We start from the raw sequence: 20,533 nt of genomic DNA, 5'->3' as shown, positions 1-20,533 counted from the left end.
AAACAATGGTCTAGCAGAAGCTAAAGACAAGGTGGTAAAAAAAAAAAAAAAAAAAAGTATAAAAAGCTTTCTTCCTTCAATTACTCTCATGATCCAATGCTGCCCTCTACCAACTCAAAAGAGAAATAACACGAGTCAACTGGAGCTGGGAATCTGATGAAATGTTTAGCATTAGTATTCTTTTTATGGAACATGTTGCTACAAAAGGACAGAGGAATGGTCTCCACAATTGTACAATAGCCCATCTTAATAAAAAATGTCCTTTTAGGAAGACGCTGGGGTATGTTAACACAATCCACACCCACAGGGCTGCTCCAGGTCATTGCCAACAGAACTGGAAGGGCCTTGCAGACAGTGGGGTACCCTCCACTGACCTGTTTGAATACAGTGATGTGGGATCTGTCACTTCTCGGGGCAGAGCCACTTTTTGTCCCTGGAACAACTTCTCCCTCTCACATGAGCTTTCCATGTTTTAGCAAAGAGGTGGGGTGAAAGCTCGCAGACCAACTGGGTACTTCTCATTACCAATACTTCATAAATACATGGTATTAGTGTCAGTTTTCCTATGACATATAGGGACTAATCCCAATAAAGAATTATGGAGTTAACTGTCAACATTGGAACTTAAAGGAAACAACTGAGTCAGGGTAAGGAATATTTCCGGGAAGGGGAGTGGGCTAATAATTAGAAGGACAAATTTAACAGGTTTTCATGTGCCTCCTTTCCCACAATCACAACCATGTGCGGTACCAAGACCAGAATAGTCTTTCCATTTCCATAATCACTTTTCCAGAAAATCTTGGAAGGTCAAAATCCATTCTATGAGATCTCATCACTCTCATGTCAAGCCAATCAGAGCCTCTGTTGCTTGTTACCCTGAAACATGGAGAGATCTATGGGAAAGGGAGAAATATTAATAAGGGTTAACTATGAAATATGAAAACATCTGCCTATGTTAACTGGCTACAAATAGGTGTTTCCAATGTCTCATGTTCAGTTTTAAATGCATCCAAGTTAGTGTGTCTGAGTGTAGGTGGCGAGTGAAGAACCACATACGTTTATTTCCAAACAAAAGTTGCCATGTGTTTATTAAAATATTCCTGTTAAATATGTACAGCTGGCTCAAATCATTATCCACATATTATCACACATTCTGGAAAGTTTCTGAGAAGATCTATCAGGACAGGCTTCTCTTGCGACTCAACTGAATCTGAGGAAAGAACAGAAGAAATTACACACTTGATTTGTAACTGCTGATCCATAAACATGCATTGGGAATGTAATTTTGGAAGGGAGGAGAGCTAGACTGCTTTACCCTCCTAATGTTTTGCTTAACATTCTTCTACTTTGAAAAATTCTTTTCTCTATTTAAATCTATATCCATTTCCAGAGTCTCTCCTCAACATTTATGAATCTCAAAGACCAAATTAGTCAGTTGTGATCAACAGGCCAGCTGCAGAGCTCAAGCTCTGAACTATTACCGTATCTCACTCGGTTCAAGATCAAGCCATGGGAGAAGCAGCATGTCCTACTGTGTTAAAACTAATGACCAGATATTAACTAGGTCTGTGACAAGCCACTATTAACTAGCTACAGGGCAAGCTACTTACAGTCTCCCAAGAAGAATATACAAAATAAGAGGATTTGAGTTCATGAAAGCTTTCATTATATCTGAAGATATTTATCTCTCACTGTTCAGGCTATTGTCCTTTGTGGATTAAATGGTCAGTAATTACAATATTAGAGAGCAGAATTCAGAAGAAAAGAGCCAGACTGTTATGATTTGGAGAAAGGAATTCCAAGGAAGTCCTGGCTGGTGTGGCTTAGTGGCCTGAGTGCTGGTCTGCAAGCCGAAAGCTCGTCGGTTCGATTCCCAGTCAGGGCACATGCCTGGGTTGTAGGACAGGTCCCCAGCTGGGGGCATGCAAGAGGCAACCAATACATGTTTCTGTTTCACATCAATGTTTCTCTCCCTCTCCTTTCCCCCTCTCTAAATATAAATAAAGTCTTTTTAAAAATTTAAAAAAAAAAATTCTGATGGGAGAGTCAAGTCCAACCAGGCTCTTTCTGACCTACTTCCATCCCACTCTTCTAACTGTGCATATAGCAACCCAGGGGGCAAAGAAACACAGGTCAGCTAAATGCAGTCCCTTCTCTGCCACTGATAGCTACAGGTGTGATCTTAAAAAGTGAAGAAGCAATTTAAAAGGATTTTTTTACCTCAAATAATCTCTTCAAAAGTCTGAGTAATGGTGCAACCTGAAAAAGTAAAAGACAAATAATCTAAACACCTTCGCAATTACCGAGCATCCCGCCCATCAGGTCACAGAAGGCACTCAGGAACGCTGCACGCAGGGTGCGGGAGGAGTGCCATGCAATCACCCTGGCCGGGCAAGCTGGGTGAGGGTTTCTCAGACGGACGTTCTGAAGGGTCCTAATGCTAGTAACGCCTCAGATTTGAGAGAAAAGCATGACGCTTGCCCCCAAGCATCAAATGGGGTCCTGATCAGCCATACCCAAAAGAAATGTTGTCAGTCCAACCTGCTTGTTAGAAACTCTCACTAGAGAGAAATACTCTGGTGAAAACTGTAATGTCCTCTGGCTTAAAGAAAAGAAAAATTCACTCATAATAAACCAAAGCTTTGGAAGAAACTTCCAAAGTGTAGTAAGACTGCATTCTTTTGTAAAATCCAAACTGAATCACCAAAACTGATCTGAAATGAAAATGATGGAATATATCAATTTTCCAGGTATATAACCCCTTTTCCTCTCAAAGTAAGTAGAACTTGAAGCCATATTATTGTTTGCTATGTTCTCTTTTCACAACTATGTTCTCAGAATCAATTTACATGCCTCCTTTTCTTCACTCCGGATTTCATTTCATTTTGAAAGCAGGCCTTCTCTGGAGCATGCAAACATAGCCACAGCTTCTATGCAGCGTTCACTACCAGCACAAGGGAGCAAGGAGAGGGGGCTGTGATTTAAGTCACAGGTTTCTGGTTCTTCACTTCGCCCTCAAGAGGCACCTGTCACCTATATCTTCTGGCAACAATGCAATAAGATTTCACTTGTTCCTGCTTTCTAGCCAGGAATATTGAGTGCAGAAAAGAACCTGGGCAGAGCATAACTTCTGAATATCTTTGTGGTTAACATCCTTACCTATAGCTTACACCTCCATGGAAAGAAACATTTTTTTTTTTTAGTCTAATGAAGTAAATAGCTAATTGCCAAATCAACAAAGGTTAATCTAAACATAAGGCACCAAGAAAGTGGCATTATTATTAAAGTGACTACTTTTCCTCAGTTTGACATTCTCAAAATAAAGTTCAAAAAAAAAAAAAAAATCCCCAGGTGAATTTTCTGCTAGTGACATTTTATGGTAGAAGAATGCACATTTTGTTAGATAATGAAGATGAGATGCCAAGCTCTACATTCTACAATTTATTAGTAACTTTATCATTGTAATTAATGAATTCACAAACAGTATATAACTAGAAAATCAGGAAATGTAACAATAGCATCACTTTACATTTTCAAAAGAAGATTATAGGTATTTCTGACTTTTAAACATAAATAACACCTACCTATACATCAGAGCCTTGCCCTTTTCATTCCCCAAAGCAAAATATCCACTTCTTGGTGAAAAATCCATGGTATGAACAAGAGAAATATTCTTCTTTTTAAAGACTGGGAAGTTTGAAAATACTGTACAGGAAGGAAGGTGAACCTGCAGGAAATAATAAAAAGCTTTAAATTGTAACAACTGGGCACTAAGCTTTCTTAAATTTTAATCTTCATTCTATCTTTTAGCTGGAACAAAAAGTTCATTTTGATTGTAGTACACATTAATGTAGCAAAATATTCCAAAATTAACATTTGATTTTCAATGTGTTATTAACTGAGAGGAAAGGAAGGGAAGAGAAAAAAGTGTTTTCTTGATGTTTTTAATGCAGCATCTAACATGGTGCCTGGGAAATTCAAGTATTTGCTGGATAAATGAATGAATGAACTAATGTGAAAAGTCAATAGCAATACCCATTAATGCTCTAACTTAATGACCACAGTAAATAATACTAAAACTTGTCACAGGGAACAAATATTTTAGACATTACAAAGAGTCTGATTTTACATAACTGAAGCCTAGGCAGAGTCATACCAAGTATTCCAATATCATATAATTTCCGTTTTCTCACTTTTACTTTTCAACTATGTGACACATTCTTTGCCTTTTGCAATCTCTCAAGGAGGACTGAATCATGAAAACCTAGTTTTTCAAGTGAAACTGTCTGATTTAGAGCCAAAAGCTCACCTCAAGGCCAGGCCTACACACAGAGAGACGCAGTCTCTTTCTCCAAGGACGTCTACTTCTGGGAAAAATGAGCCCAAGTCCAAGATATGCAAGATAAGTCCTCACCCCATTTGAAGATAAATAAAACCCAAGTATCAGTTCCCTCAGCAGAGGAGGATTTTAACAACTCTCATTTTCAAATGTTCTCTAGCTCCTCCAAGAAATACAGCACCCTCATGTTCAAATACATAGTTATCATTCAACTCTTTACCTTGGTTATCTGTCCTCCTCCATATTTTTAGATGAGACTTTAAACCTTCCAATGAAGATGATTTTCATAGACAAGCACCATTAATATATGTCTATTAAACGGTCTCACAGGCAGTCACTTACTACGTCCTAGTCCCTGATATATATTTATTGACTATTGTGTCAAGAAAGTATAAAGTTTATAGTGAATATCCAAGCCATTTTCAATTATTCTCAACTTCTCCAGAAAACAGGTTCTGACTGCATAGCATGACATCGATGCAAAGGCATTAGTGTTAACAGGAAGTGATCTGACCCATTAAAGCTAAGAAGCTAAAGTACCCAATTTGATCTTAACTTTTAAACTTCTTAAAACACCACGCTGTACCAGTTCTTTGAAAAATTTAAGTATAAAGCAGACTAGCATTTTTCGAACGAAACCACAGTAAGGATATTGCAAAATGTATTTACACTTAGTTTGGGAATGCAGAAATCAACAAGTGGTTTGACTTCTTGTTTTACTTATGTTACTATAAGTTTGCATCCTCCAAGCATGCACTATCTTGGAACAGGTGATGCCTTGAAGCAAGGCATCCTGGGAGGAGACCATTAGGAAATAACCATTTACTGCAAGTGCCAAGAGCAGAACTGTCCCATGCCTTACTTCTGTTTCCACCTTAAATATAACCTGATACTCTTAAACTATGCCCATAAACTTGCTCAGTAACTTTTCTGTCATGACTTAGAAGTCTGGGGAGCTGCTTTTCTGACTCTTCCAAATAAAATATACCAGAACCAACCTTTCTACATGAATGTCTTCTTAAGATAATGATATTGAACCACGCTTTTTATTTTCTAACTGAACTTGGAAAAAACAGCCTCCTAATTTGGATTCATGTAACTTTATACGTAAGTCAATTGATCACAAATAGGGAACTCCTTACACGGCAAAAATTGGGACACAAGACACAGCAATTTTTTTAAAGACTATTTTTAACGAAGGCAGCTGTGTACTTTTGAAGCTAACTGAACAGAACAGAGCACCAGTCCCCGCGCAAGCGCCTTCCCGCCAAATAACCTCGCACTCACAGCAAGTGGCCACGCTTTCCCAGTGTGCTCTTTCTAATGGAAATGAACACCAGTTTAGCAACAACTTGTTCTATTTTATCTCCTCTATTGATTTGGCTACTGGGGACAAAAAAACAAAAAAAGGAAAAAAAACAATGCTGGTTAAGATGTCCTCCTAAGAGACTTGACTACAGCTACTACAGCGATGTACCAAGTCCCCAGTGCACTCTCTCAGTGCATTAGTATGTCTTCCCTCAGACGAACAACTCCACCTCATTAGAAGGTGACTATGCTGTAACCTCTCTCTATGGACCTTGTATTAAAAGCTATAATTGAACAATTAATTAAGAAAAAGCCCCATAAAATCCAAACGTCTTTACCTCAGAAAGTTGCCTCTATCTCCAAACAAATTTCTGTCATTACATTTAAGGGCCCAGATATCAATATTCAACAAGTAAAAGCTCATTCATCCTTAACTTAATGGATAAGAAGTTCTACAACTTTCTAATACACCCAAGATTATAGATGTAATAACAATTGAACTTCAGGGTCTCTTAGTGGCGCAACGGTTTAGATTGATATTTGCTGTGTTGTGCTGCGGTAACAGCACTGTTTAGATCATTGTAAGAGACTGCAGTTAATGATGCTAACATAGTTTCACCAAGATATTCTGAAGTTCCTATGCCTGGCTTCCTCCCATTAGATATTATGATTGACTAACACTTAAAAAACAGGATTTGGCTGTTACTAACGAATTCCTTGCATGGTTTTGCCACAATAACCATAAATGCTGTCATGATTACTGAAGCAAACTAGGCAGAACCACTAGGCATCTTGCAGAATATATTAACATGAGACAGATCCCAAGGTTTTATAAAACAATTTACTACCATTAAAAGGATAAATGATTAATATGTACTCGTCCACCAATCCCATCAGAACGGAGATTTTAAAGCTGACTTGAATTAGAACCTTCCTGTTTATCAAATGAGTCATTCAACAGAGAGGCAATAAAACAATGCTGTAATTTTCAAACACCTCATTCTAGCAGAATCCTTCCCCCCTCAAAGATGTTACACAGCATGCCAATATGCATCAGATGACAGTGAAGCTGCTCCACGTGACACAGGTGGGAGCTTAGCCTCCTCCTTGCCCTACTTGCCATTGCGAGTCTTGCACACATGCTAGGGCTCAGGAATTCAACAGGAAACAACTGAAGTGCTAGAAAAGCTATGGAATATAGAAACACAGTTTTGCCCTTTATTAGCTGTTGACTTGGGGTAAGTTAATCCTCTGAGAACTGTTATTTGACTCCAAGTGTTTTGTAGAGCTGTTTTGTAAATCTTTGTAAACTATACACTATTATACAAAGCTGATGAAGTACGCAAGACTCTTTGCTAAGTTAAAGATAAAAATAATAGTTTCTGTAAAGTGCTTACAACCTGGTAGTATACACGTAACAACAGCACAATACAATACTGCTACTCAAAGTTCTATGCCATCTTGTACACCTGGTGCCAAGAGCAAGTAACTGTTAAATGAATGAAGAAACTGAGTCTGCCTAAAGGGAAAGAAACTTCACAGAGATGTAGTGCCACTTAAGCTGAGCTCTGAGACTGGGCAGAAGAGTTAACATAGGCCTGAGGCTGCTAATCCTTAGAAAGCCCAACTGGCAATGGTGGCCCTTCCATGGTATCTGGGAACTTGAATGGTAAACAGTCCTCTACACTGATTTGAAACTTTCTCTAAATCACAAGGATGGCTCACTGTGCCTAAACCATTTGTACCATCTGGTCTACGCTAAACACCTGCCTTTACTTCTGGGAACCTAGAATTTTGGTGCATGCTGGGCAGAGGGTACCTACATCAACTCCCAATAAAAGTGTTGGCACTGAGTCTCTAATGAGCTTCCTTAACATATGTTACCCCATCTCACTGGGGGGATTCCCCATGTCCCGTGATTCCACTAGGAGAGAACTTTGTGCCACGCTGATTTGCACTGTATCCCTTCCCTGAAATAACTCTCAGCCGTAAGTACAACCATACACTGAGTCCTGTGAGTCCTCCTACAAAATCACCAAACCTGGGAGGGGTCCTGGGGACTCCTGGCACAGACGTATGTTCGTAAGTCCTAGTCTAGCTGTTTAAATGGCAGTCTTTTTATACAATTTATTTTCAAAACCTAGGACTTGCCGCCACTCCGTTGAGACAAGAGGCCTTAAAATAGTAGATGAGGAAAGAAAACTGTAAAGGAAAGAAGTGTTTGCCTTAAACATACTCCTTAACAACATGCTGAAAGAAAGAAACCTCTGAAATGAAGAACAGCCACTTGAGAAACGTTAGGGTGACAGCACAGCTTTCCCAGAAGATCTGACATGGTATAAATCTGGTGGCCACAGTGCATCTTTTACACAACCACACCCCAGAGCTACAATACTAGCAATTTCTACATCAAAAGAAGCTACTCTTTTAAAAATAATCCAACACTCTTCTTTCCTGTTATCTTGCCATGTCTTCAACTTAAATTTTAAAGTTACCAATAATGAAAGGAAAGGGTAAAGGGATATTACCAATCTGACTGCTTCTTTCATTTTTTCTGAAGCAATTGCCAAGATTTCTGTGGTAGGATTGAAGGCCAGAGAAGAAACACCTGTAACCAAGTTCATTATAGCTTTTATCGGCTTTGGGTTTGTTTCTTGGAGACAAGAATCTTGATTGTATATGTTTACCACTCCACAATTAGAACTGCAAAGAGAAAAGGGAATACAACAGATTAAAAACAAGCCCATCTGAGCATCTTGCCCCCCGGCTCCCTCGTCACCCTAAGAAGTCGTGCCCATAGCTGTTGCTTGCTCTTCCTCCAGGGAAGGGAGAGGGAATGAGAAGCTACGCGGGCCCAGGAGTTCCTGCAGCCAACTCCGCCACTGCCCTCGGGGAGCAGATGAGGCTCACAGTGCCTGCCCCATCCTGAGTTACTCAGGGGAGGGCCGCAAAGGCGGCGCTGCTGGTGGCCGTGTGTGCAAGGGTCCCCGCCCCTGCCAGAGGTCATCGTGCTCTGGATCTGGAGAAGGAACCAGGAGCCCGGGGTGGCCCGGCCTGCAGGGGTGGGCCTCCCCACACCACTCCTCAAGGGCTTCATTTCTGAGCTACGTGCCATGTCCATGAGCGGCCAGTTTCCAATTCGGCCCCTTGGTGAGGGTTTTCTGAGGCCAAGGATCTTAGTTGGCTGTTTTCACTGACCCTTAAAGAGGCCCAGAAAGCTCTGTCTTCTTGTGGAAACTCAAATGCAGTTAAGGAAATGTATAAGCGAAACTGGAGAAGTGGATTACGATGTTGGAAATACGGTGATCTGGAGCAAAGAGGTAAAAGCCAGGCATTGGCTTTTTATGAAATATTTACAGTTGACAGCCCCGCTCAACAAGCTGCAAACGTCTGGCTCACCAAACATGAACGGTTGTTTGAACGAAGCAGTTCTTCACATGAGACACCTCTAGGTCCACCCAAACAACAACTTTATCCACTGTGTTCAGTGCCCACTGATGAAATAACCCCACTTGTTTATAAATTTGAAGTCTTGTAGATCATGCTATGAATCCATGGTTCTTTCTATAATGAGGATTGTAATTTCCAACAGCTTGGAACTTTCATTCATTACTCTAAATCCTACCTGACCCTCAAAATGCCCAGCTCAAATGCCAAGATCTCCAGAAAAGCTTTCCCAGGTGTTCCTTTGTAACAGCCTGCACCATTCCTTAGACTCTTAAAAAGCACTACCTGAAATAAACTGTAGCCCTTATGATGACTTGCCCTGTAAGCAGAAATAGATAAGTACGTATTCTCCCCATGGGATCATGAACGATAAGGTGAGCATGCATTGTTCTTCTATCTCACAAGTCCTGGTTTAATGCTCAAAAAATGTTTTTATGAATAAGAAAACCAGAGCAAAAACACATCACTGAATAAAACAGGTTTTCCTTGCATTTTGAAACACACCTGTCCTGAAGATTCTGCAGATGAAGTAAAAATCCACTTTTTATATTTGGGAGTGCTAAAATTAAAGGACTGCTAACTCCAGGCCCTAAATCACAATAAATTTCACTTTTATATAGCCCTGAATTATCCACTGCTCTTTTTTAAAAAAATCAAAATATTCGGGGGGTGGGCAGTATGGAAAGACAGAACTGGGAAATAGACAACCTGCGTTCCAGATCCAGCTCTGCCAATAACCAGCTTAATACGTAACAACCAATAAACAAAAATGAAATTGCACCTGACTGACCTCGGCTTCCTTATCAATAAAATAACTGGATTAAGAAATAGTCTCTTGTGCTGCCCAATATGAAAGCCACAAGACAGAGGTAGCTACTGAATACTTAAAATGTGGCTAGTGTGTCAACTGTAACTGAATAATAAAAAATACACTGGAACAATAAAATGTTGAGTAAAACTAAAAAAACGTGATTAGTGTCACAAAGAAACTAAATTTGCAATTATAATTAATTCAAATTTAAATGGCCATATGTAGCTAGTGGTTACTGTGATGGACGTGCAGACTAAAGCTCCATCCAGAAATTAAAAATAGACATACAAACAAATGGAGCAGTAATAGGAAAAGAACAATCGTGATGAGAATAAACTAATACTGAAAATATCCTACAGTACAAAGATGAAAGAGAAACTTTTTTGTTAGTTTTAAGTTATAGAAGACTAGCTTCCATCCTCCAAACCCAGTTAGGTTGTTTAGAAATCACAAAAACCCTAAAGCAAAGTTTTAAGCTAAGAATTTAAAACCCAGATTTAAGTAGGAAAAACAGAAACCCTAGGTACATTTAGAGCTTAAAAAGGTAAAAGATAAAGCTATGTAAAAGCTGAAGCACAGAATGACTGAAGTTGATTTTCCAGAGGGATTATACAGATGGCACAAAAAAAGTCATACACAAGACACACTGGACTATATATTTTCTTTACTTTTTAAAAAAATTTTCTTTACTTCTTGTAACACTTCTTAATGTACAAAACTCCTACTAATTGTACCATTTGTGTTTAAACACACACACACTCACCCACAGAGAGAGAGAGAGAGAGAGAGAGAGAGAGAGAGAGAGAGAGAGAGGTGTGCCTTAAAAAAGAGTCGCAGGATAGCTAGGAGCTCAGGCTTTGGAACCAGACTATTTAGGGTTGTATTCTTGGCTCTACCACTTACTACTTGGATGGCCTTAACCAAGTTACTTAACTCACAGTGCCTTAGCTTCCCCACCTGTAAAGTGAAGGTAATAGTATTTACATTATGGAGTAGGAAATGAGAATTAAATTAGTTCATATACAAAAGTATTTATATACACACATATACACATAGTTAACATACAATGTATCCAGAAGGTATCCAGCCATAGAATAGGAAAAAAAGAGACATTTACTGAACAAGATACAAGACACAGGAAACAATGTACATAGGACAATGATACCTCAGTCCCCTTCAAAGTAGGCACCTTGCGACCTCACACAGTTCTCCCCATTGCTGTCAGCTGCTGAGTTGCATTTTCCTGAATCTCATCGATGATAAAAAATCTCTTCCCTTTCAAAGGTGATTTTAGTTTTGGGAAAAGGCTGAAGTCACAGGGTGCCAAATCCAGGCTGTAGTGGGGCTGAGCCACCTGGATGATCTGATGTTTTGCCAAAAAAAACTCTACATGAGACATGATGATACCTGAGTGGATGAGCTGACACAGCATCATGATGAAGCTGCCAATCACCAGCTGCCCATAGCCACGGCCTTCTGAATTATACAAATAGTTTCTATGGAGGACTATTCAAGCTTAACACAAAATTTGACAGATTCATTGCTCTACTTGCTCAGTCATTTTGAATGCAATGGCCACAGAGAACACATGCTCACTCGACAGCATCTACTGCCCCCACTGACTAGTGCAGTGAAGTCATCATTGTTCATGCACATGCGTTCCAGTCCACTCTCCTTGTTGTGCAAACCATTCTCATTATATTAACAATGGCTGAACTTCTTCCAGACAGACCTCATTATATTATATAACATACAGGGTCCAGCAGAAGTAAGGCCTGCTTGAGTGTGGTTAGTAGGGTAATAATATGGTTGTAGTACTTTATAGTTTTAATTTGAACATTTCATCTAAAATGTCATATGGTGTGCTTGAGTGTGATATTGTTATGTTACACAATTACATGCTTATAATTTTGTAATAAAAAAGGGGCATTATTTGTGCCAGACTCCTCTATATTATATAGGTACACACATACATATATGGTCATATATGAAAACGGACAGCCCTGACCCAGGAGGATCAGTTGGTTGAGCATCACCCTGCAAAACAAAAGGTCGCTGGTTTGATTCCTGGTCAGGGCACATGCCTGCATTGCAGGTTCAGTCCCTAATCTGAGCATGTACAAGAGACAGCTAATCAATAGTTCTCTCCCACATCAATGTTTCTTTCCCTCTCTTTCCCCCTCCCTTCCCCTCTCTCTAAAAATAAATAAAATCTTTTAAAAATAAATAAATAAATGAAAAAGAACAGTCCTTGGCACATACTAAATGCTGAAAGAAATTATGCTACTAATATTATAAACCTTTTTCCTGTAGTAATTCTTCAAAATACAACCTGAAAATACTTAGGTGGAAACCACAGTAAAAAGATAATCTTAATTTGTGTATTTTTAAGAAGCTGATAAAGGCTAAAGGCAACAAATCTCTAATCACTGGATAGAACTTTGATTTGAAATACAAAAATCTTACAAATATTTAATATATGAATTAATATAAAATATGTAAGTGTATGTTAAATATGTAAAATTTAAAAATACTTTGGCACTGACCTACAATTCTCGAAATGCAAAGACACTCCCAAAGTGGTTTGCAGCCTGCACACCCTCAGTAAAGGCAAGAGCCCAAGCTACTGACCTGTACAATGGCTGCAACATGAGACATTCCTAACTTCACTATAATCAGAGAAAATAAGGCAACAGCAACAAAATAAAGGGATTCTCCAAGACACCTCTGGGGCCACCTTATTTGCGGAGATACGTTCTGAGGCCTGAGGTCCTAAGGGCCCATGCATACTAAGGGCTGTCATGTGCAAGGGAGAGAAAGTGCTATGCTGCTATGTCTCAAACACCTCTACATTCTTCAATTTATTGAGCTTTGTACGTAGTGGTCAATCAAATGTTTTTTTTTCCTGCCTGATCTGTCAACCAGATAGGGAGTCACAAAATGAAACACGCTGCTTTATTTACAGAAGGTACAGCAAAGGTAAAACCGCACTACAGGTTCCCCCCAGTGCTGTGAGAAGGGCACCGACCTGCAAAGTAAGCCTACAGCGCGCAAGACCCTGCTCTGCCAACGACTGTGGTCTTACAGAACTGACAATCCTTAGATTAGCGTAAGCCGGCAACATCAATGAAAAGAGTTCTCTGTTCACAACATCCTTAGTTTCCCCATTTCCCTATCAGAGCAAAACAGCAGACAGAAAGCATCCACTTTATGTCACCACACTGAATGAGAAGAGTTAACAGATACTAACAGAGTTTTGAAATCAAAGGAGGAGTTAATTACCAGCAGCAGCAGACAAGACAGAAGGGTTTCACATCAGTACTAGAAGAGGAGGGGGAGAAAGAAAGGGAGTTTAAGGGACAGGGAGAGAGAGGAAGAGAAGGATGAGGGAATTGACTCCCAGCCAGCCAGCCAGCCAGGCGGGTTCAGCCAGGTTCTCCCGCCTCTGGTTCCTACACCCGCAGTAACTGTGTCCCACCTACCTGATGACATCAGAAGTCCCTTTAACAAGTGTTAAAGCCTTTCTTTACAGGTTTAACAATAAAAATCTAATAATGTTCTTTAACTAAACATGTCAGAATTTAATTACACTCAAGGGCAATTAAAATTAAAATCAAGTGAATTTAAACTACTACTATCAGAGTCTTTCCTGTTTGGGGCCTTCAAAGAGGATTAATAAAAGTGATACAAAATAGAGAGGCAAGGATCAGAAAAAGACTCATTTCACAAATCTGAGCAAAGGTCATTTTGTGTAGTTATTCTTTCCCCACATAAAGGCAAAAGCAGTTCTGCTTAAAAGTAGCTATAATTAGTTTAAACACCAGTGTTCATGTGAAAGGAGCCTTCCTCCCCAAGAGGCCCTGAGAACTGAGAACTGCTGCCTTAGTGTGCGCAACTCCAGCAAACACTGGGCTCACGCTGAGAAGCCCCTCCCTCCAGGTTTGGCATAGGTGTGGTGACTACAGGTAACACAGGAAAGGGAGGGGCCCTGGCCAGGGCACTCCCACACCAAGTTACCAGCTACTGCCCTACTGCCTGTGGCGGATCAGGTGACGCCACCCTGCTCTCCAAACTCTACCATTTTCCAACGTGGCAGGGGCGTTTCCCCATTTTTCATCTCAAAGGAAGGAGTGAAGTGAAGAAAAAATGGAAAGTATGCTATGTTTCTGGACAGTAAGACCCATTTGTCCTCCCACTCAGGGAAGATTTGACTGAAATTTCTTTGCGGATCAATTGTGTTTAGTCTAAGGAAGTCCTAAAAACTGACTGCTGAAAGCTCTAAAATCACAGGTGCTGACAGGTGGTTTGGCAGGTATCAATTACAGGTAAGCATCTACTGCCCCTCCTCCCACAGTACATCTTCAGAATCAAGGGGGCTAAAGCCATCTCTCCCCCATGTCATAACCATTTTTTCCTATGATCATACAATAACGTGTCCTAGATAAAATTTTCAAAATTTCTACAATCCTAACAAACAGTATTTCCAAGGAACATGTGTTCAGTTTCTATCACCTCACCAGATGAAGGCAACAGTGCTTTAAGTGTCTTTAAGACTTAAACTCAAAGCCTGCCTTATTCTACTTCCTCATCAATGCAAAGTAGCTAAAAGAGCAATAGGAAAACTTGATGTGATCAAATGGATACTTTAAATACAAGAAAAAAATACAATGATGTCTGTAAGGCAGTCCAGTATTTCCTTTGCTAAAGAGCTGATAAGCCACCGATAATATTAAACACTGCATTAAGATGACAAAATGTAAAAGACCTGGGTTTACCGATTTCCTATTACGGAATAGTTCATAAACAGAACTACTGATACTTAAGCACCATCTGGTATATCAATTCTTCAGTGCTTTTTCATTAGTACAATGTGATTAAGTTACAAGAACCTCTCTTTACTTACCCACAAGCCACATACTGTCCATTCCTAGATGCTGCAATGCTCAATCCATATAAACTACCTTCGTCGACAAATCTGTTGAGGCACTTCCTAGAGTTCACATCCCACACGTAAACTTCCCCATCCGCTGAATGAAAGAACCAAAAAAGGTTTGGTTAATTTTGCTTTAAACTTGAAAGTCAAGTGAATTGACCATTCTTAGTCCCTCTCAAATAGTACCAGAGACTACAAATAAAGACCTACTTTAATATCATGGATCTACAAAACTAGCCTAAAAATATTTCTTTTATACATTCCTATGTAGAGAAAACTGTATCCTCAATTAGTTATTAATAAAAAGTATCATCAGAGTGAAAGTCACAAATTCTTGGTTTGAGTTGAGCTTTTAGAAAGAGCTTCTACATTTCACTCAGGTCACTGGAGCAAATTTGAAACAAAAAACAAAAAAAAACAAAAAACAAAATACCCACCAGTATAGGTCTTCCAACACCCATCAATGGGTATGACAGCACCTAATACGTAAGGCTAGGTGACTTAGGTATCAAACTGATGATGGAGGCGAGGAAATGAAGGATCAACTGGTACAGACCACAAGGACTTTATAATTTAATTAAGATATTATACACAATTTATTGACTAACAGATTTATTTAAATAGTAAGACATACTAAATATGAATAAGCAGTTTTGAGAAGGCAGAATTTGTAGAAGAATGGACACTCAATCTGAAGTGATCACAAATATTTTCGTAACAGAAATGGCCATCTAATCACCAAAACCAGTCCTTCATTCTTCCCCACTCCTGTAGCACTCAGTACTGGCGATCACTCTCTTCTCCACGCCCGTCATAGATTCGTTTCTGCAATGTCCCTACATGCATCTCAAAGGTAGCTCCTCTCTGACCTACTTCAGCTCTTCCTTTTCTGCGAGTATTGCTCTAAAGTTCACTGTTCCGTATACTCTTAACCTCCCAATGGGAATTCAACATATCTTCCTGTTTCAACTATTTCCTTAACAAATAAAATTTCCCAGGCTGGCATATGGGTTCAAGTTAGGTGGCAATGAAACATAATTGGAAAAATTTAATAGGGTCATTTTTCAAAAACTTTATGTTTGTCTGCAGGGTAATAGTACCATAAAGAAAGGTGTTTAAAGATTAACTCGCAACAGACTAAAATGGGAAGAGTAGGGATCAAGGGCAGGAAGGACATCTAGAAAGCAAGTCCATTAAATGGTCGTAAGTGGTTGACATCTTAAGGCAAAAGAGGTAATGATGAATCCATGAGAAAAGAGAAACTGGGGAAAAAGATAAAAGGGAAATTCTTTTTTGCAACTCTCCTTCTATCTCAAAACACTGTTTATACATAATAATATGAACAATATGCCAATCACATACATTACTTTCAGAAGAAAAGGAAGAGGAAAAGAGGATGGGGGAGAAAAACAAACAAAATACAAGTAACCCCTGATTACCAAGGTTTGACTTTTGATTACTCCTTCCTTGTTTTAGGACCTTTCTTACTGTAAATTTGACCTTCACCATAGTGACCAAATTTGTTATTATTTTACATCTACCTCCAATTCACATACCAAATTTCACTACTCCTGCTGACCCTGCACCTCTTCTCTCAGCTTTGACTCTCCCAGAGTCTAAGGGCCATTTCATTAGGATTATTACTGTCCTTAATTAAACCAATATTTATTTCTTACCTCTCAGAAGACCTAGCATATTACAGGGAACATAGATATTGTTGACCTTCTTACATTAGTTGGTTAAAAAATACAAATGTAAATAACTCCGCTTTATGAAAGTTTGATTGTAGGCCAAAACCAGAACAAAATTAAAATTAATGTTAAAGTTAATCCTCATTTAAAATTTTTTAAAAAATATTTACGGTATATTATCAAATGCTCCTTGATGAAGTAAGACTGCAAGATATCACTCACCGGCAGAACTACTCCAATGCCTCCCACTACCACACCTCGTGGACTATACTGAGATTGGGAAAACCCTCAAAATCCTTTAGGAAAGGGAGCAAGAGTTAAAGATGATGCTGGGAAATCAAAAGGCAGAAGAGCAGGAAAGCACAAGATGAGAGACCATCAGGGATCATCAAGAGCTGGCCAACACTACTGCAGGCACTCCCCGGCCAGGAGGGCTTCCCCGCTGGGCTCCTTGCCAGCGCTTGCTCGCCTCAGCTCCAAGGGCCCTTCTTTTGCCTCTGAACTTGTTTCCTCCCTCTACAGCTTACTTCTTCTACTTCTGTGACTTTCTAAAGAAACTTTCTCTTGTAGTTAAAAAAAAAAAAAAAAAAAGGTCCTGCAAGAAGTGTCAGGAAGATGGTATCTGAATTGCTTTTGGTCAACAATTAAGGAAAATTCCAAACAGGGAAGATCAGATCTGAATTGCTTTTGGTCAACACTAAAGAAAATTCCATACGTCAGAAGGAGCTAAAAGAAAAGGGGCAATGATTCTAGGTAACTTTCAAATGGAAAGACAGTCTTAGAATAACTTCTCTTTTAAATAAGCATTTACTTTCCATCTTTTCCCCAAACATGTTAGCAGTATTATGTTAAATGGTAAATGAGAAGGCCAACGGCAACAACAAAAATAAAATACATGTGAAAAATAAAATGGATTTGCTTACTAAAACAAAAAAGTCTAAAATCAAACAGTTTTTTGTTAAATCTGAAATGTGAACATATTCAAAGCTTCAAAGAAGCGTCTGATCATCATGTCATTAACTTAACTTACCAGAAGAGGCGTATACTCTCTTACTATCTGAAGAGAATGTGGATGCTGCAATCCTTCCATTGATTTTCATGCTACTTATCAATTCTTTAGTCTAAAAGAATAATAAATATTACCTATCAAATTGTTTCAGGAGGCACACAGAAGAATCACACTGTGTAGGACAGAAACAAGCTCGTTCTCCATTTTGCAGCCCCTACGGAACATTGTTTCTCCCTGCACTCCAAAGTTTCCCCCAACTGCCCACGGCTTCTCCCCTAGTGCCACCGTGCTCCTCTCCCTGAGGTGCAGATGTAAGGGAACCATGACTCATGGTTCAAGACCATCCCTGCATTAACATCTCATCCCATAAAAACAAGCAACAACAAATAATGCTTCACCTTCATTGTCAGCAAATGAAAATATCCAGCAACACCATTTATGAGCAAGAAGGACCCATCTGGGGAGACTTCGAAGCTCCTTACTATCTTCTCTTTCAAACCTAAGAAAGGAAAATGAATCAAATAAAGATTAGTATGGTTTTCAATAATGCTATCTTTCACTGAGTTTCTGACCTTTGAAAATATCTAAGGGCCTCAAATTAAACAAAACCTATGCTCAGATACTGAGTAAGTCTCACCCCATGCATTGAGTATGACCCAAGTATAAGGTCACTCACCACAGTGCTTAGCAAACTACTCTTTTTTCTCTTAACATTCACCATTTTAAGTGCAGACCAGAGACTCAGCTTTCTAAATGCTAAAACCTACCAACTAATTTTCCAAATGTAAGCTGTAACACCCATAACTAACTAAAAGGATAAATTATACTGTTGCCACAAATTTCACTGACGTTAGAGAGACAAAAACATAACAACATACAGAAACTAGTTGCTGTCCACCTAATAAACATCCCATGATGAACTGAGAGTCTAATCTTTAACTTGCGGATACAAAAAGCAAAAACAAACCAACCAACCCCAAAAACCAAAAACAACAAGTTGTCAGTGTATTCAGGAATAGATTAGCTTCTCAAGTTGTGACTCATGTAACCAAGTCAAATGAGCTGGGTATATAAACCAGAGTCATTCTACTTATTTACAAAGGAACATGTCTCTTTTCCATACCTAAAAGGTTCATGCTGACTATACAAGAGACTCCTGATATCAGATTGCTTAGAAAGCCAAGTTACCCACTAAAAAGCTGCCTAATAGAAAGGATAGACAAAGAAAGGGCCTAACTGGCTACGTCCAGGGAAGAGAATAGGTAGCCAAAGAAATGAAGTGGAAAAGAGTTCTCACTATTTATGCATTTCTAAATATTGGATTTTTGCACCTGTGAGCAGACTGCCTAATCAAATGAAAAAGTTATTTTAAAAAATTTAAGTTCTAAGTTAAAATATTGATCAGAGAGACTGAATTAAGAAAAGTCTAATGAAGAGTCCTACAGGAAAATGATGGTTAAGCTCCCTACAGACCATCTCTATCCTATAAATAGTCTTTGTCCGGATGGTTCCACTGCTACAAACTGGGCCTCCCATTCCAGCCTTGTCCCCAGAGACGACACCCTAGGTGCCTTGCTTAGAATCAATCCAGACAATCACAGGGGTAACTTCTGCTGATGACCAGTCTCCTTCACAATGACTCTATTCCTTTTAAGTAATTTTCTTAGGAATTTCCAAATTCTGCGCAAACTGTACTGAGTGCAGTATGCAGAAACAGCTCCAAACATAAGGAGTCTATCACTGCCTGATGAAGCAAGGAAGGGAGGCTAGTGGTGGCACAGTGTGACGGGACAGGTGGACACACTTGCAGACCTAGTCCTAACGGCACAGTATCGGGTAGTGGGAACAGGAGAGAAGACTAAAAAGTGGTCACCTTGAAGCCTGCAGCTGGGCACCACTGGGGCCTTGGAGGAACACATACTACGCAGGTACCAATCCAGGAAGAGTGAACCAAGTTCCCTCATATTGTGCAGGACCACGATGAACACAGGGTCAGTGTGGTAGCAACAGAGGCACAGGGCCAGAGGATCCACTCCCCAGTCAGTGCACTGCGCTCGCTGCCTGTAGGTGGCTCGAAAACTTGCGCTTTTGGCCTGAGTAAGCCCGTTGTCTAGGGGCAATTAAGGAGAGGGACTGCCCTCAAGAAGGAAGGAGAATTCCAACAAATAAGGACAGGCAGTTGCTTTAGCAATTAATTGGAAAAATAAGAGAGATAAGTGTATTTTCATCCAAAGCCCACAGCGTATTATAATAGTTATGTGCACATATATGTCATTTTGCCTTTAACTTTACAAAAAATAGTGCTAATAAACACCAGTATTGGTATTATAATTGCTCTTTACAAATGCTGGACCTTTCAAAATAGGAGTTAGATGAAATTTATAATATGGCCTGGAAAGAAGATACAATGCTTTAAAGATGTCAAATACAAATATTTTTATAGATTTGTAAAATTTTTAGGTCAACTGCTGACAATTGATAAGAAAAGGAATGGCCACTTTAATTAGAATAGAGCCAAATTCCACAGTACAATAAGTAGACTTGCTGTAGGCAGTTCGATGCGAACAGACCAAGGACGACAGGCCAGGTACAAAGTCACCAGGGGAGAAAGCCCTGAGTGCCTAGCAATGGGCAAAACTGGGAAAACATGGACCCTGCCTCCCAGGTAACCTTTCCTCCCCCGCGCCCCACCATATTGCCGGTCATGCGGTTCAGACACCGACGTTTCATATTGCTAGTCATGTGACTCGGACCGTCCCCTCACCTTTCCTCTCCTGGCATGTCACCAGTCATTCAGTAGACCCCCTTGAAGAAGGGACAGGAGCCAAAGAATGGCCTCATTCAACTCCCACGTGGGCCCTTGCACTATCATATCCTTAAGCAATAACCCCCAGAGATAATATCTAGGTTTCAGTTTCCTTTCAGCTCCAGGAGCAGAAAAGCAGCAAAACCAGACAATCAATCCCATGGCTGACACCAGGACCAGCCTCACTGA

The 20,533-nt window shown here is 39.7% G+C and overlaps 1 protein-coding gene across 2 annotated transcripts in view; it reads right to left on the bottom strand.

Annotated features, from left to right (window-relative positions):
* Nucleotides 1-1,063: 1,063 nt before the first annotated feature.
* UTP18 (UTP18 small subunit processome component) overlaps nucleotides 1,064-20,533 on the bottom strand; it is a 36,084-nt gene continuing 16,614 nt past the window's right edge. The window contains exons 8-14 of one of the 2 annotated variants that reach the window (XM_054585426.1): nucleotides 17,937-18,037; nucleotides 17,560-17,650; nucleotides 14,809-14,932; nucleotides 8,176-8,350; nucleotides 3,585-3,727; nucleotides 2,221-2,259; nucleotides 1,064-1,210 (exon numbers count right to left, since the gene is read on the bottom strand). In XM_054585426.1, coding sequence (XP_054441401.1) covers nucleotides 2,235-2,259; nucleotides 3,585-3,727; nucleotides 8,176-8,350; nucleotides 14,809-14,932; nucleotides 17,560-17,650; nucleotides 17,937-18,037 — 659 coding nt within the window. In that variant the 3' untranslated portion in view covers nucleotides 1,064-1,210; nucleotides 2,221-2,234. Of the gene's footprint in view, nucleotides 1,211-1,815; nucleotides 1,915-2,220; nucleotides 2,260-3,584; nucleotides 3,728-8,175; nucleotides 8,351-14,808; nucleotides 14,933-17,559; nucleotides 17,651-17,936; nucleotides 18,038-20,533 lie in introns of those variants that run through there. The other variant, XM_054585424.1, reaches the window with a different exon arrangement.

This window comes from Pteronotus mesoamericanus, unplaced genomic scaffold (assembly GCF_021234165.1).
Source record: "Pteronotus mesoamericanus isolate MK-2021 breed Mesoamerican mustached bat unplaced genomic scaffold, CSHL_Meso_final contig_84, whole genome shotgun sequence".
Classification (NCBI taxonomy): domain Eukaryota; kingdom Metazoa; phylum Chordata; class Mammalia; order Chiroptera; family Mormoopidae; genus Pteronotus; species Pteronotus mesoamericanus.
The sequence above is the reverse complement of the archived record's forward strand: the minus strand, read 5'-3'. Positions and strand labels throughout refer to the sequence as shown.